The sequence below is a fragment of the Camelus ferus genome, chromosome 34 (genome assembly GCF_009834535.1).
Source record: "Camelus ferus isolate YT-003-E chromosome 34, BCGSAC_Cfer_1.0, whole genome shotgun sequence".
NCBI classification, from domain to species: domain Eukaryota; kingdom Metazoa; phylum Chordata; class Mammalia; order Artiodactyla; family Camelidae; genus Camelus; species Camelus ferus.
In genome coordinates, this window is record NC_045729.1 from 7,946,782 (window position 1) to 7,964,643 (window position 17,862).

General features: G+C 36.2%; 1 protein-coding gene across 1 annotated transcript in view; it reads left to right on the plus strand.

The window, feature by feature from the left end:
* The window catches only part of ABCC9 (ATP binding cassette subfamily C member 9), a 107,435-nt gene that overhangs the window by 38,090 nt on the left and 51,483 nt on the right, over positions 1–17,862 (plus strand). Inside the window, 4 exon segments of the mRNA XM_032472850.1 lie at positions 3,847–3,954; positions 7,971–8,043; positions 9,382–9,487; positions 16,501–16,539. Of these exon segments, the coding sequence (XP_032328741.1) occupies positions 3,847–3,954; positions 7,971–8,043; positions 9,382–9,487; positions 16,501–16,539 (326 nt within the window).

Sequence of the window (17,862 nt, forward strand, 5' to 3'; positions counted from 1 at the left end):
AAGGCAGACAAGCTCTTTCTTGTCACAGAGTTTGCTTTCTTGAGACGGAAGTCAGATGATAAACAAGTAAAAAGATGAGGTCATTTCCCTGTGAGAAGAAAAAAAAAGGAGGGTGTTAGAGAGTGACTGGGATGCCCAAAGCAAGGTGGTCCTTTCCCAGAAGGCCCCTCAGAAGAGCTGGCATTGGAGCTGAGATCTGAACGAAAAGTAGGTACCAGTTCTGCAAAGACCTAGAAAGAGGGTCAGATCATTTCAGGCAGAGAACTAGCAGATGCAAAGACCATGAGGTGGAAATTTATTTGGTGTGTTCAAGCAACAGCAAAGCTCTCTGGCTGAAGCCTGGTAAAGAAGAGAGAGTTAAGATGCGGTCAGGACAAGGACTGAGGGTCCTGTAAACCATGGAAAGAGTTGGATTTTATTGGCACACCATAGGAGACCATTGGAGGGTTTTAAATAGAGACTAATATAATTTTGTTTGTATTTTTAAAGGATCCCTTTGGCTACTGGGTGGAGAGTCATCAGTGGGGACAAGAGCAGAACAGATAGATCAGTAAAAAGGTCGTTATAGTAACATAGGGAAGAAATGGCGATGGTTAGCGTGAGTTTTTGTTACAGTTGCAGTGAACCTTGTGAGGAAGTAATCAAATTCAGTGTTCATTTTGTAGGTTGAGCTGATGAAGACTTGCTGATAGATTGAATGGAGGGGATGAGGGAGAAAGAAGACAAGAATGAATCCTAGGTTATTGGCTTGACAACTGGCTCATAGATAGTGGGGTCAGTAACTATAACAGGGAGGCTAAGAAATGAGTAGGTTGGTGTTGAGGTGGAGTCAAGAGGTATATTTTGCACATGATAATTTTGAGATATTATTGACATCCAAGAAGAGAAGTCACCATTGGAGATGCAAATTTAAGAGCCATTGGTCATTAGATAATATTCAGAATAATGGGACTGGATTACACTACTTTCTTGAGAGCTGTGTTTGAAAAATTACAAAGAAACTCTTTAAAATTCATATGCGTATTTTATAACAGTAAAGAAAAGTTATTCTAAAGTGGGTCACGTTGTAAGTTAATAGTAGCTATTCAGGTTACCACTGGAGAAAAATGTGAATATATTTACCATTTATGTAACCCAACAAAAATGCACGTGCAGTCCTGGAATTGACCGAGGCTTGGAAAGCCTTTACCAGAAAGTCAATCTATATTAAATTTTTCTTCACATTGTGTTTCAAAGTGCTAAAAATAGTTAAGACAAGCACTTGGCTGTGTTTAGACTTGCTGCTTTCTTCTGCTTTTCTGTGTTTTTTTTTTAATCTCTGTCAAGTTATTTTGTGGAGTAGGTGTGATTCTTGTCTGCAAAGAAACTCCCACCTATGCTCGTAGACACCAAAGTTATCAAGCCTGAAAATGCTCCTATGCTATCGTGTGGATGCAGACACCAAGTCAGGACCACATCCTCGAGTGCCCACACTCCGAGGCAGCATTTGATTTAGAACCAGCCTTGTTGCACTTTGGATGATAGGAGATTACCAAAGAACCTATTAGATCATCTTGCAGAGAGGCGGGGTTGCGCAGAATGTGGTAACCTCAGGAGAAGGGGATATAGGAGGTCAAGTTTGAGGAGCTAGGGAACTCTGAAGAATAGATGAGGGACAGAAGGAAAATGGAATTGAGCAAAAGTTAGAAGGGAAGAAGAATCTCCTTCAGATGCCTCTAACATCTTCAGGGTTATTGAAACCAGACTGGACTTCTGATGTCTTTCGCGGCCGTTCATCACAGCTAATGGGCCAGACCACAAATGACAAACTTTTAAGAACGGAGAGAAAAAAGCCATGTGTTTGAAAATAACACTAATGGAAACTCCTTCTCGAGAGCGCTTAAGATGCTATGTATTCTGTGAAAGCTTAGAGTTAAGTGGTTTTGGCTGCAGAATCTCCATGGAGAATTAGTGACATTCTAGAGCCAGAGTCTCTTCAAATTACATCTGTGAAACTCCGACTCAACTCTCTGTCAACACATCTCCTCTTCCCAGCCTCTCCTTAGTTTTGTGAAGAACATGAAGTCATTCCTTTTGGACCTCTGGGGGCAATATTACTACAGAAGTAAAAACTCTAGAAGACAGGGACTACACGTATGGGTAGAGACCTGTCTTGGGTGGGAAATATACTGAGCTTAAGGGCTAGTGATTTTATACATCACCTCTTGTAAAGCACTTCCCAGGGTCATCTGTGAGGACCATGAGAAGGAAAACAAAGTAAAATAAAATTCATGAGCACACCCTCTTTTTCTCTTTTAAATTTAAAATGCATGAAGGTTCAATACTCAGTACCTTTGTTACAAATAAATATTTAATTACCCCCCCAAAAAAAAAGACAAACAATAAACTGCATTAGGTATTTTCTGTCGGACAGAATCACTGCTGGCACTCCCGAGTGGCTTTCCAATCGGTGGGTTGATTTGCACGTAGTCTAGCATTGTGCTGTTGGATGGTTTGATAGTCTGTTGACACACTAGCTGATGTAAATTGGACAGCATTGTCTTGTTTGGATTAACTCACTGATTATTTGAAGCCACTCCTAATTCCCATAATAGAACTCAGTGGGGTCATCAAAAAGCTAAACCTGCAATTTCAAGCCAAAAAAAGTTTCACAATTCTAGAATCCTTTGCTTTTATAGGTAACTTAACAGTTGAACAATGTGCTGTTACCAACAAGGTCCTACTGCAGAGCACAGGGAACTATATCCAATAACTTGTAATAACTGATCATGAAACATATATATATATTTTATATACATAGTCTATGCTGTACACCAGAGACTAACACAACATTGTAAGTCAACTACACTTCAATAAAAAATAAACTGTATTACTATTTGGCTTTCCTAATCTCTAGAAGGTTTTTAAGTAAGAGATAATTATTTATGTTGAAATACTTGCTTACTAGATTTTTGGACAAATTGTGAGCTTATATATTTTCCTAAATTAGAGTTTGACAGAGCTGGATTTTCTACCTTAATCATTTATCTCTGTGAAATTGAACTCAAAATTAGAGAATAACAGATTTCTGGTTATGACCCCATTCGAGTTCATTTTATGTAGATGAAGATTATTCAGCCTTAGCTGGCATCCTCTTTATTGTGGATGTTTTGTCCTTTGACTGAGAACATTCAGGAAAGACTAGATCATTCTACAGTGTTTATGGATCTCCTTATGAAATAATATATATGTTTGGGGAAACAAATCCTAGATCTGTATGTTTTTTCTCACTCCACAATGGTTCTTCGGGGAACGTGTAGCCCAATCTGATTTATGTGAGTTCATCAGATTCAAAATCCTCATGAGTCAGAGGATTGACCAAAAATGGACTGTTGGAACTTTTACGAGCCTGATGGTATAACAAGTAGATTCTAGTCTAACCTGAGTTAGCTTGCTTGCCTTTGCCATGGCACAGTTTGTTGTGTGTGTGTGTGTGTTTTTTAATCACATGAGTATGTCCATCCAGATAGCTGGAGAAAGGACTATCCAAAGTCCAGTTTAACTTCCATCATTTACAAGTATCGCATCTTCATATTTTCATTTTTCTTTAAAGGTTTGTGAATTAGGTTTAAAATGATAGCTTAACACCTTTCATTATCATTTGCTTTTTTTTATTGTCATATTTTTTGTAAGAGGAAGCCACAGAAATAATTAAAATATGACATATACTTTACTTGTTTCTTTTTCTTGGAATTCAAGTGGAGAAGTAGCATTGGGACTTAATGTTCAGTAAAACCTCAGATGTTTTTTTTTTTTTTTTTTTTTTCATAAAGTTTCAACTTGTGTTCTTTTCCATTTGGAATGCAGCAGCCAAAAACTATAAACAGGAAGCAGCCTGGAAGATATCACCTGGACAGCTATGAGCAATCAACGCGACGTCTACGTCCCGTAGAGACTGAGGATATTGCAATAAAGGTTCTTTTATTTCTGAAATTCTTACATGAATGTTACTGTTTTATGGTGAAGTTCCGCCAAAATGTCTTCCATCATGTCTTTAAAGTCACTTTAGAGTAGTCACTAATCTTCATAACATTTTCAAAAATATTTCGATGAGTTTATAATTCTCGGCGCTTCCTTGCCTCTCAACCACAGTTTCACTCCAGGAATATGTTTTAAAAACTGGAGAATGAACCTGTCTTCTGAATCCACGTTAGCTCATCTCCAGCGTATTTTCTCTCGTACTGTCATATTGATCTACCAAGTACATTCATTTATAGAGAACCCCAATATTATAAATCCAGTTTTTTAAGGAAATAAATTAGGTAGTTATTATCTTCAACCAGGAAAGGCTTAGACCAGGGTTACATGCATCCACCCAGCTTCCAGACTCTGCCTTGGACTAATCTCAGTTTCAGCCTCTTGTATCCTCCCCAAGCCTGTGTGCTTCGTAGGACAGGCCACCACGGGAACGCAGGCTGAGGACTGAGATTTGGGATCAGCCCCAGAGAGGGGTCAGGGCTGTGCCAGGACTGGAAGAGATGCCTGCAGCAGTCAAAGGCCTCTGGACCTCGGAGCCACCAGGGTCCTGGAAACTAGCCATTTAGAAAGCAAGGCGCACAGGCTGCTGGAGCCACTCAACTCCCTGCCCCGCGCAGCCAGTGGGAGAGGGAGGGATGCTCAGCGGGGTGTGCAGTAGAGCCAAGAGCCACGCTGAATTATTCTCTCTCTCCTGTTGCCTGACGCAGTACCTGCCCCACAGTAGGCTCTCTGTAACTGGAGCAGATGTGTTACTGGATGGAATAAGCTAATGCCCGCCCTACCTTTGCCACTAATTTGTTGTGTGATTTTTGGGCAAACTGCCTCTCTAAGCCACAGTTTGCCCCTCTTGAGGTGGGAATACCATTTAATATGGTTGTTTTGAGGATAAAACGCGTGTCACCTGTGAATTTTAAAGAGCCGTAGTGATTCTTAACCTTGGTTGTATACATTAGAATCACCTAGAGAGCCTTATTTTTTTAATTTATTTTTTATTGCGTTTATTTATTTTAATTTTGTGTTTTTATTTGTAATTTATTATTTATTTTTTATTTATCTTGAACACAGCTTTAGTAGTTCCCTGGACAATTGCAATGTGCCAGCAGGGTATGAGCCGCTAAGCTATGCAAAAGTAACTAATGAGAGACCAGAAAGGGTCTGCTATGCTGCCAATTCGCAAAGATGCCTGGAAAACAGAGAATATATTAGTGACTTTAAAAAAAAAAGCCAGTTTTTTAATTGACATTTTCTATTCAATAGAATAGGAGCCTAAAAATACTATTATATCTTTTCCATGTGCCTTATTCAATTTATTTTCATTTCAAATGGAAAAAGGGGAGGTTCTCATGATTTTTTCCCCCCAGAATTGACCCTTCATGCACCAGAACCCCTACAAAAACCAAAAATACCCCTGCTCCTCCGTGGGCTGGAGACTGCTCTCCCCCTGAGTGACCACTGCTGTTTCAAGTGCACCTTCAATTTCAAATTAATTGTTTATTTGTGGTGGAAATTCCCAAATGGCTAGTAACTTTGTCTTTTTGGAATCTTTTTTTATTTTAATTGTGAAATCTAACATATCTACAAGGAGATATGTACAACATATATGTACCATCAGATGAAAAAGTAAACTTCTGTGAAACCACCACCAAGAACATTGTCATCTCCCTCCGAGGTCCCCCCAACACACACTTCTGCATCACTCTCTCTCCCCAGCGATGTGACCACCACCTTGGCTTTTACAGCCATCATTTCCTTGCTTACCCTTGCTGTGTATGTCTCCCTAGTGGCATACTTTAGTTTTTTCAAGTTTGAATGTGTGGTGTGTATGTGTGTGTTTGCTTTTTTTGCTCAACATTATGTATATATGATTTATCCATGTTGCTATGTGAAACTATAATTCATTCATTCTCATTGCGGTGTAGCGTTTCATTGTATGAATATACCATAATTTACTTATCTGTCCTACTTTTGGTGAGCTTTTGGTTATCTTTCCTTTTGAGGCTGCTGTGAACAATCGCTGAGTCATAGGGTGGGTACGTCCTCAGCTTCCCTAGATGACGGCCAACTGTTTTCCAGAGTGGTGGTGCCTATTTGCACTTCCATTAAGGGTGATCGAGCATTCCAGTTGGTCTACATCTTCACCAGTGCTTCCAGTATTTTGCCAGAGTGTGTGTAGAGTGTTGAGAGGAGGTGCAATTGTATCTTGCTGTAGATTTTATTTGCATTTTTCTGTTTTCTAATGAGGTAGAGCACCATTTCATATGTATATTGGCCATTTGGATTTGGAGCTCCTCTGTTGTGAGTTGTCAGGTTATTTGTTCTTCCTGTTTTAAAAAACTCTGGGTACCATTTCTTTGGCAGTTATATATGTTACAAAGCTCTTTTCCCACTACACAGCTTGGGTTTTCACTCTCTTTATGGAATCAGAAATTCTTAATTTTAATGTAGTCTTGTTTATATAACTCCCTTTATGGCTAAGGCTTTGCTTTCGCCTCATTTAAAAAACTTCTCCTGCCAAGAGTCATGAAGACATTTTATATAAGTTTTTAAAATCTTTAAAGCTACATCTTTTACTTTTAATACTTTAATTGACCCAGAATCGATTTTTGTGTTTGGTATGAAGTAAGACTGCGATTTAGGAGAGAAATCAATAATAAATAATTTTAGTTGTCAATTGTCAGCAGTAGTAAACTGTGTGGTAGTAATTTTAGTACATTTAGTAGTAAGTCAGTATGGTCTGATTTAATTTTTGTATGATGTTCAGTTGTCCAGGCACCATATATGGGTCACAGTCCCAGTGTCCTTCAGTGCTGTCTCAGTCACACATATTTCTTTATTTATTCTTCTCTGATTTGTCTGTCCAATAGTACACTGTTATGACTATTACAACTTTTGAATAAGCATTGACATTTTTAGGACAAGTTCTTATACCTTATTTTTTTTTCTTCTAAAACATCTTAGCTATTTGATTGGCCTTACATCTCTTTTTGTCCTCTTCCTTATACATTCACTTGGCATTTCCTTACTCCTTGCTTTAATGAGATTTTTTTACAAACTATATTTTATTCCTCATTTTTACTTATTTCCAGTGGGAGGAAATGGTATGTGTAAAGTCCTGCCTCTACACCTTTAAAAAATTATTTCAATTGAGATGAAATTCACATAGCATAAGATTAACTATTTTAAAGTGAACAATTCAGTGGCATGGAGTACACTCACAATGTTGTGCAACCATCCTCTCTATCTAGTTGCAAAGTGTTTGTATCCCCATAACAGGAAACCCCATACCCATTAAGCAGTCACGCCCCATTTTCCCCTTTCTCTTGCCGCGGCAACCCCTTTCTGTCTTTATGGATTTGCCTATTCTGGGTATTTCATATAAATGGAATCATACAATAGGTGACTTTTTGTGTCTGCCTAGTTCCTGCCTTTACATTTGAATTCAGTCTTCCCCCTTATCCCAGATCCTCACGCCCATATCCCCTCATCCTGCCTAACATTACAGCGCCAGCAATAATGTGCTCGACATGTGCACTCAATTTGTAGTTATTTCTGTTCTTCACTTTGCATCACCAGGATTCTGGGAATTGCAGCCGTGAGCAAATAATCAGTGTAGGGGTTACACTGGAAAATATTTGGGGTGATTGGTTTCTAAGGACGCTCACATGTTAATGAACCAGTAATCCCAAATTTTCAGGGAAAATTATTGTAATTTTTAGCATTCCTCATAATATCACTAATTCAAAGACCCTCTTCTCACTTCCATTCTTTTCTGTTTCTCATTTATACACCTAAATAGTTATAACTCTACATTAGAATTTCACCATTGTGTGTTTCACTTTGTGTTGAAAGTCTTAAAGTGCTTTAAAAAGAAAATTTATTTTAATTGGAATTATTCTCTCACATTACATATTTATATAATTTTATAACTTAATGTCTATATTCTTATCTTCTAGGTCACAAATGGGTACTTTTCATGGGGCAGTGGTTTAGCTACATTATCTAATATAGATATTCGAATTCCAACAGGTAAGAGTCATTTGTTATGCAATTTTGTCATTGTTAAGTGTCAGGCACCATGTTTTTCTAAGATAATTATGCCCAACAAAAAGAGCGGAAGACTTTTTAAAGATATAAATGCTGCTGATAATTTATTTGCTCCGTGTAGCTCATGAGCCACTTTGAGAATGACTGGGAATAGTAAGACCTGGCTTTCACTGCAGAGTGTAGACTTTATGACAAGTTATTTCGTGTCCAAATAAACTGTTTTTAGTTTATTTGCTGATTTATGGCATTTAAATAATGGAGTTGTTGATTTCTCATTTTGTTGAAGAAAGAATTAAAAGAAAGGGCATATGAGAAAATAGTTTTCTATCTCTGAAGAAGACTGGTGAAATTTTCAAGATATTTAAGACTCAAATATAGAATAATTTTTATTTAAAATGTCTGGATAATTGAATAGAAATTTTTTTTCACTTGGGTTCGTGGTCAATAGCTTGGGATTTTTCTGTTATACATGCAAATCAAAGTAAGAACAGCCCAAATCACTTTAATCCCAATTATTTATTTTAGTCAAAATTGCCTTTTTCTCCTGAATAAGTTGATATGAAAAGTAAAACTAATCTAGATGCTTTAAGCAAGTATCTCGCTGCTGTTTTTACTAAAATTGGTTATTCCCGTAGTTTTTAAAAAAAATATGGTAGGTGTTGGGTGGTCAGTGCCTCAGTGATAAGATCAGCTTAAAATTAAATGTCTGTACAAAAAAATTTTTTTTTTCGGTGAACTATATTTATTGAGTGCTTCCTGGGCAGTGGGCATATCAGATACAAAAGAGTTAGGAGGAAGGCAGGTAAGAACTTAAGAAATTAAAAATACACTTTAATTTTACCACTAATTCTAACTACTAGGCAAGTACACAATTTGTTCAAGTTAAACTTTACAATGAAATTTTGATGCTAGTCAAAAGGCTAAGTGATATGTACAATACAACGAAAATGTTTAAAAATTGTGTTTAACATCACAGAATTACCCTGAAATGGATTGACACAATGCCTGAATACAGCATTCATTCTTATTATACATGTATATTTCACATTAAAGATTGCTTGAAAACTACAAATACTTTGACGCCATTGGTGAGAAATCTATGGCTGACAACTAAATCAAGAGCTATGTTTTAAAATTTTTCTTTCCTTGTCCAAAAAACCTATGTAGCAAGGAAAGGAGCTGTTTAGAATACTTTGTTGCTGGAGATCAAAACTGGACCATTGGTGGTAAAACAACGACCTTTTCTAAACGTGTTTTGATTTTATTTTACTAAGTGAATTCCATCGCATCCTGTTATTATCCTTTGTTTCTTTTCCGTAGGTCAGTTAACCATGATTGTGGGCCAAGTAGGATGTGGGAAGTCCTCTCTTCTCCTTGCCATCCTCGGTGAGATGCAGACCCTGGAAGGAAAAGTTCACTGGAGCAAGTATGTGTATTTTTAATCAGTCTCTGTGGCTTTGTCATTCATTTGATGATTTTCCAAGGGAAGAAATTAGAGCAATTGATTCCCGTGTTAGGAGTCTGAGGACCCCTAGGAAATACACAGAGTTTTTTTAAAAAAAATCAAATTGATGGAAACTTTAAACGTTATAAATTAAAAATTGTAAAACTATTCTAGAGATTTGTAATAGTATAAACTAGTATGTTGCTTTTAAGTAAGATCGGAATTGTCAAGATAGATTTTTAAAGCTAAATGGGTAATACTCAAAGAAATAAAACATACATTTCACCCGATAAAGAAGTTATGGAAAACTTGCATTATTTATAAAGCCTAAATGCACACAGAGCCTCAGTGGTCCCATGTTTAGAGAAGAAATGCCAAATAATCTTTTTCTAAACTCTTCATAAGGGACTGAGAAATCAGTCCTTTCTCTTCACACGCAGCTGAAACTGGACACCGCAAGTATCCAGTTAGAGATACGGGTAGGTCAGACTGGTGCGTTGTGCAACCCCAAAGGTGTGGAGGAGGAAGTATTTAACATGTGCTTCTTCTGAATATTTGGTTGCTTTGGGTTCTTCAAAGCACATTATAGTAATAGAATGACTCAGAACCGTGATATTATTTAATTGTGTAATAAAGAATAAATCCTATTTATTTAGTGTGACTTACCTAGTAGACCCTCCATGAGAAGAAACTGGTGACAGCTTATCTAAGATATTGGATTGTAGACTAGTGATTCTCAACCAGCTGTGATTTTGCCCCCAGGGGACGTCAGGCAATGTCTGGAGATATTTTTGGTTGTTATACTTGGGGGGGATTGGCTGCTACTGATTTAATTAGTGGAGGTCGGAAATGTTACTAAACATCTTACAATGCACAAGACAGCCCCCCCACAACGAGGAATTACCTGGCTCCAAATATCAGTTGTGCTGAGAGGTTAAGAAAGCTTGCTCTTGACTTAGAAATGTTCTTTAATATTATTTTGTACTTGCCATTGTAAGTTCCACTGTGACTCAGTCTGCTGTTTGCATACAAGAATAAGTAAAAGCTATTTACAGGCATTTTTGGAATAGATTCTATTTTAAACTACAATTAAGAGATGGAAATACTTGGATGTGGAACTTGAACAGGAAACAGCGGGACTGTAAATCCTATTTTTGGTATCGTTGGTGAAAGAGGGAGGCTGAGAAGTGTTGAGGGTAGAGTTTAGTCCTGGTGGGCGATCTCACATACAGTAGACATGAAACTGACTAGAGCGGATCTAGCAGAGAGCTGGGTGAAGGATTGCTACCCGAAATTTGCTTCGCGCTAAGTTCCTGTTGATCCCTAAGGTCAAGCACTAGATAGTGTGTGCCCTGCTGTGATCACCTTCCATCTTGGATGAATGCAGGTTTTGAGAAGCAGGTTTTACTGGATTAAATTATATTGTATGACATGGGTGGCCACAATCAAGTTATGTGGCTTTTGTTTTTGCCTTGTTTCACGATCATTAAAACTGAGAGAAAGAATGAGAGACCATGACCTCAAGCTTGAGATTTTATTTTTATACCTCTAGGAAGTTCTTGTAATCTAACCTTCTCTAGTGTTATTGAAGATCCCAGCCCTGGTTCAACTTGGGCCAAGCTGGCTCCGAAGTTCATTGTTAATAATAATTACCAATTTATTAATGGGTAAATAAATGGTATGGGAATTAGAAAAGTATTTCATACGGTCTAGTTATTTATTTTCTTGGGCTCCTAAGCAGTACGTACACACATACACAGACACACACCTTTTTTTTTTTATTGCAAACACATCTATCTTAAGCAAATATATACCATTCATATCCTACCTCATTTCATAAAGGTTGTACATGATTCTATTTAAAAAACATAATATAATAAAGCTTGAAAAATAAAGATATCAAGAAGGAAAATAAAGTTTAAATAATAGTCTGAGCAATTAATAGATTGAAATCCATGCACTGGTGTCCTGCATATTTATAAAATATAAGTCACAAATTCTTTTCTGAGCTTCATGGAAGCTAGGCAAAGAGGGAAACAAGAGATTAAAAACACTCCTTTACTCAATAAATGTTAAGTTTTTTTAAAGAAATAAGAAAGAAATGTCTCCCATGAATCCTAATTTTTTAAAAAAGCTAATAAAAGATATCATATTTTAAAGTTGGGGCCAATAGGATGAAGATGTGAGAAAGATTTGAGATAATTCTAAATATTTATAAAATCCCTTTCATTTAAAAATCATCTCTTTACGAACACTTGCCTTAATACACAATAATCCCATCTCTTCATAGCAGAAAGGACTAAAATTTTCTTTAAAAATGGTTGGGTTGGCTCTGACACACACAAATTAAAACCTAACCCTCTTAGAGGTTGGATAAGCTAACACAAATTCCATTTTTCTTTATTTATGAGAATTACTTAATTTTCTTCCCTGGCATCCTTAATATCTGATAAAACATGTTTTCAGATCAAGAATGTTCAGAGGATGCTGACCTTCTTTTTAAAGAGTTATTTGCAATTACTCTTTATTCTAGGGAAAAAACCTGTTGTGCCTGGTCCAATAACGTATATGTGTTATTAGAGAAAGCTAATTTAGAATTACCAATGTTGAAGACTGATGACTTACAAATACTGAAAAGTACTTGACTTCAGCAAACTAAATTGTTTGCTATTTTTCAAAGCTCAAAATAAAGCAAAACAATGAAGTAAATGTTATGGTATGGCACCAAGTGCCTTGCTGTCATTCTTTTGCCATTGCATGTATCTCTGGTTGCATGAATTTTATTTTTAAATGTGTTCTCATAGATGGCATGAAGTGAAGTTCTGCTTTACTGCAGCAAGAAATATATACTTTGGGTGGGAAGGAAGGTACCGTTGCTCATCCAAGACACAGCTACATGGGTAGAACTTGGTACGCAAAGACATCTATGGATGCTCCCTTGGCAATTGCTACCTTTGACCTAGTCTAACATGTTGGAGCCCAGAAGAGAAACGTGAGAGAGATGAGGGAGAAATGGAAAAATCCTCTAAACTTGTTGGAACGCCAGGGTTCTTGCCCCTGCATCTGGGTGTGCTCTGTATTTGTTAAAAAGCAAATGTTCTGCCTGACTGAAGTTGTCCTTTTCTAGTAGTCATGATAAATAATAATTCCTACTGATATTTTAGGAACTAGAACTAAAATGATAGACAGTTCCAGCGAGGGAGTCCAGAATGTGTAATAATTGTGATAATCATGTGAGACGTAGCCATCATTTATCTTTGGTTTCCCTTTTTTTTCCCCTTTCCATCTTGCCAGTGCCGTCAACCACCCTACAGTCAGACCCCACATGTTGTGTTGTTCTATTTTCTAATGTCTTGGTGTAATTAGCATTGTAACGGTGGCTCAATTACTCTAAGACTGGCAAATTGAGGAGTTACCCCTTTTCATGTGATTTTGCTTAGCATCATGGAATAATAACACATTGAGTCAGCTTTGCTGGATCAGATAGAGTATTGTATGCTTGTGTTCACATTAGCTCCCGTTCTTCCAAATATTGTTACTGATGTAAGCTTGCAGAAGTCATTCTTTCCCGTTCCAACCATGAACTTGACGTAGCTAGAATATCAGGTTTAACTTTGACTCTTGAAGGAAAATACACACAAATCCTGCATGCAGAACTGAAATTGGATGCCATTTTCCAGAAGGGGGTTGTCCATCTGACCGCTTCGCTTCCTTGGTTGCCTTCAGTGCTGTTTACGGCCACATTGAGTGGTGAATGATGAGTCTAGACTTGGAACCGGTGATTTTCATGTAATCAAATAAAATCTGTGTGGAATTCAGAGCTAACTCTATTTTCTTTTTTGATTTTGGAAGAGAAAAAAAATATTATCTTCCGTAATTGAATTTGATTAAATATATTAGTATGTGAGAAGTTTGTCTATAACATGGAAAATGAAAGAAGCTAATTTTTTAATTTGTTCATGGGAAATGACTAGCTACAAATGGATCTTTAACTGCCTTTTCTTCCTTCCTCTGAAACTAGTTTATGATATTTAACTTTCATTCTTAAAGAAAAATATGTCTGAATCCTCCAAGGAGAGCTCTTCAGAAGTGAAGACCCACCATGTGCTGTCTTGCCTTTTTCAGAACATTATGACATGAATAAAACCTTCTTCCTTTCTTAAAATTTATTTTTATATTGAAATGTAGTTGATTTACAATGTTAGTTTCAGGTGTACAGCAAAGCAGTTCAGTTATACATATACATATATATATATGCGTATATTTTCAGATTCTTTTCCATTCTAGGTTATTTCAAGAAATTGAATATAGTTCCCTGTGCCATACAGTAGGTCCTTGTTGTTTATCTGTTTTATATACAGTAAGTTTAACCCATCTTTCTTATAGAGGTCTTTAATGTTTTCCTTTGCTCATTCCATTATCCTCCATTTAAATAAAGGTCTTGCCTGTCTCGTAAACAACTGGAGCATTTCTTTTCTTAAAACAATAGTCTACACTCACTTAACCTCCTTGGTCTCCTACTCAGCACATTGCAGTCTGGCTGAAAAGTTCTCACCAATGACTGCCTAAATGCTAAATTGTCATAATTAGTTCTCAATCTTACTTAACTTCTCCATAGCTTTGGAAACTGTTCACCACTGATGACTCCCAGAAATCAACTCCTTTCTTGGTTTCCATGACACTTTTACTTGTCCATTTGTTAAAAAATATGTATTGCACACCTATGCAATCAAACATGCAAATCATTGTATTAGTTGTTGGCGCAAATAACTAAATGAAGAAAGCCAGCCCCTTATACTCATGAAGTGTACTGTTCAGCAGGGAAGGCCATGAGGAAGTAAGAAAATGGTTTTATAATTACTTGGTTAAGTATTTATAAATGCCAGGAAGAAGTACAGGGTTTTATAAGAATAAATCATAGGTGACCCGAGTTGATTAGTTGAGGTCAACAAGGCTTTTTTTTTAGGGGGGGTGTGGAGGCATAAATGAGTGATACCTGAACTTACATTTGAAGAATAAGCCAAAATTAATGAATCAAAAAGTAAGGAGCTGCAATACAAGTGGAGGTGGAAAGTGAGGAAGGATATTGTAATTCTCCTTCAATCTTTCTGCTGTCTACCGTAGGATCCTCTTCTTTTATTTACATCTTTGACTTCAGCTACTCTTTAAATACTAGTGACACACCAGTGTACATTTCTGGCCAAGATCTTTCATCTGAAAACCTAAGAGCGCCTCTAAAAAATCTTATACAGCTGCAAATTGAACACATCCAGATGAGCTTTTATCCCTCATATTTCCAAAACCTGTTTCTCTTCCTGTAACTTAGAAAAGTTGTGTCCTCACCCCCTGGAATCAGTCGGTAGGTGCCCAAGTCAGAGCTCAGAGATTTAACCTAGATTCTTCTCTCTGTCCATTGCCTGCAAAAATCCAACCAATCACTTTTCTTATGTCTGTCCTTACATTTCTTGTCTATTTTCATTTCCTGCTTCAGGTACCTATAGCCTATGTGAACACCTCACTGTAATGACTCCGTCATCTTTCTTTATATTGTGGTGAGATTTACCTTTCAACATGAAAATATAACTACTTCCCTCTTTAAATGACTGGCCAAAGCATAGAAGAAATATTTCAGACACCTTTGCATAAAAGGGCCTTTCATGATCTGATCCTTGTCGAACTCCTTAAATTCATGTTTTGCCATTCCACTCACCCTTACCATTGTGCTCCAATGACAATGACCTGCAATGGTAATTGAAAAAAATTGATGACTTCCAAATTCATATCTCGTTTGGGCTGACATTTGCAAATGTCTAATGGACATTTCCACCTGGATGGCCAATAGGCAAATTAATCCATCAATTTCTGCAACTCACCTGCTCTTCCTTATGTGTTTTCTGTCTTCCTCAGACTAACTAAAGCCACTGAGGCCATTTATTGGCTTTTTACCACTGAAAAATAAAATGAAATCCAAATTTCTTGGCATCTAAAACATACTGTGTGGAAAATATCACTTGGGGAAATTGTGCATTTTATTATTTTTATGAGCATCTTAAATCAGGGAGTAATCATTATTGAGAGTGAATTTTTAGTCTAAGATTGTTTTTCCCTGCCTCTGTTAACCATCCCAAGATGTCATTAGAAATGTGCAGTTGTGAACATCTTAACTTTAGAAACTCAAAGGCAAACATAACTAGATAACATCCTTAGGTGAATTTTCTCCACAAAAGCGTATGGCGCTTTCCAAAGTGAAAGAGGATCTATTTTTAGAGTTCCTGTAGACTTTAATTTTGTGTGTGGCTTTGAATTCAGGTGTTTCAGAATGATAGAGTTCAAATAAAATAGTAAAATTTAGAATAATAAAATGAATGTCTTCAGATGCTTTTTCCTCATAATGTAGATATAATTAAATTTAATTAGTCATGTATCTCATTTTACATAAATCATATCAATTAGTAATTAATTATACCCAAATGTTGCAGTGTGATCTATTGTGCATGTCTGCTTTATTACCAGTTTCTTAAGGGCCAGGTTGTGTTTAAACCTTTCAAGTTTAGAGCACAAAAAGTATTTCTTCTTCTCCTGCCTTAAGGTGTCTAATTAGGAATTTAAATAGATTAAATTCGAATTTGAAAGGGGGCACATGGAGATATCAAATCCTTGTATAGACTGGGAAACTATTCTGGAGAGATTACCTAAATTTAAACAGCTAATTGGAGCAAAGTTGGGGCTAGAATGAGGCCATTATATGGACCCGTATTTTGTGTGAAGAACAGTGCTATCTCTCTTTTGGAAGCTTACAAACTAATTATTTCCTGGATGAATATATAAAAGAAGACCATCACTTATCTGGTTTACCTTTGGAATTAATATCAAAAACCATTTGGGAAATGTAGCCATTTAAATATGTCCAATGTTTATCTCTTACCTGATATATGCGTGTATTCATTCTATATTTATATTTCATAATTAATGAACATTGTTTGCCATACTTGCAGTGTAAATGAATCTGAACCTTCTTTTGAAGCAACCAGAAGGTATTATTTCTATTTTAATCTGCGTTTTATAAGAATAACTTCCTCAGACTTTACCTAATACTCAATCTCTTACACCTGGTCATTATATTCATTCTGATAATGTACAAAGTTATTTATTAAAATGTGTTAACATATTTCCAATAGCAATAGTTCCCAACATTTGGAGGTTACTCAAAGAATTAATTTGCCAAAAAAATGACCCATTGTATCAACCATTTTCCTCTCCGTGAGTCACACGTGTCTTAGCTTCAGCTAAAATTCAAACTGTTCTTAGCAAATTGAATTTGGGATTTCATAAAATCAGAATGCAAGAATTAATATGTGTATTGTTTATGAGTTAAATGGTGATGAAATCTGCCTCTCAGCTAGAGACAGAGAGCCAAGTGCTTCATCTATTTAAAAAAGAAAGAAAGAAAGAAAAAATACCCTTAAAGCACCCGGTGAAAAGGGAGGCAGACACGCCAGAGGTTGGGAACCACTGTTTACCGCACATGTGGTTATCTGAGAGACTAGCAGCCTGTTGTACATTATCACGTCTTCTAAACTCCTAAGACAGAATGTTTTAAAGTGATGACCGAGCATTTCTAATGACTCTTTTTTTTAACCACACTCTCTTTTAACTTTAATTCCTTAATTCGTACTTACAGACCTTTAACTGTGGAAGTGTGATGTTTAAGCTGACCCCCTTCCTACCCTAGTCCCATCCTTTTCTTTCTTTTCAACTCACATGTATTTTCCTAATTATTGCAAATTAAAATCTGATGTATAGACATCTGGTAGAATTTGTAAGCCAAAAAAAAAAAAAAAAAAATAGGGGACAGGGCGGAGGCTATCACTTTTTAAAAATAAACTATTTCAATATGTATTTGTGTAGTTTTTAATATTGAAGTTATGTGTAGTTTTTAAAAAATTTTTTAATGTGTAGTTATTTTAATATTGAATAGAACTCCTAAAGATACTGCTTTTTGTTTTGAAATATTTATATTATCTATGACCTTAAAATATGTTAATGTGATTAAGCCACAAACACATACTAGAATTATAGTATCAATTCCTGTCTTTTTTAAAGGTATTCACATAAAATGCATAGATATGTAAAGTGCTTTTAAAATAAAATGAAATATCAGTGGCTATTAAATTGTTATTTATCTTTTAATTACTTTAAAGTATAGTCATTTTAGAAAATAAAATTTTAATCAATAGTTCATACCTTTAATTAATAGTTCATTGACAGTTCATACTTCTTTAGTATAGCAAAATCAAATTTGCATACCATGTGAAGTTTTAATTAAGTTCTAATCCTTTTAATTTCATGGACTATTT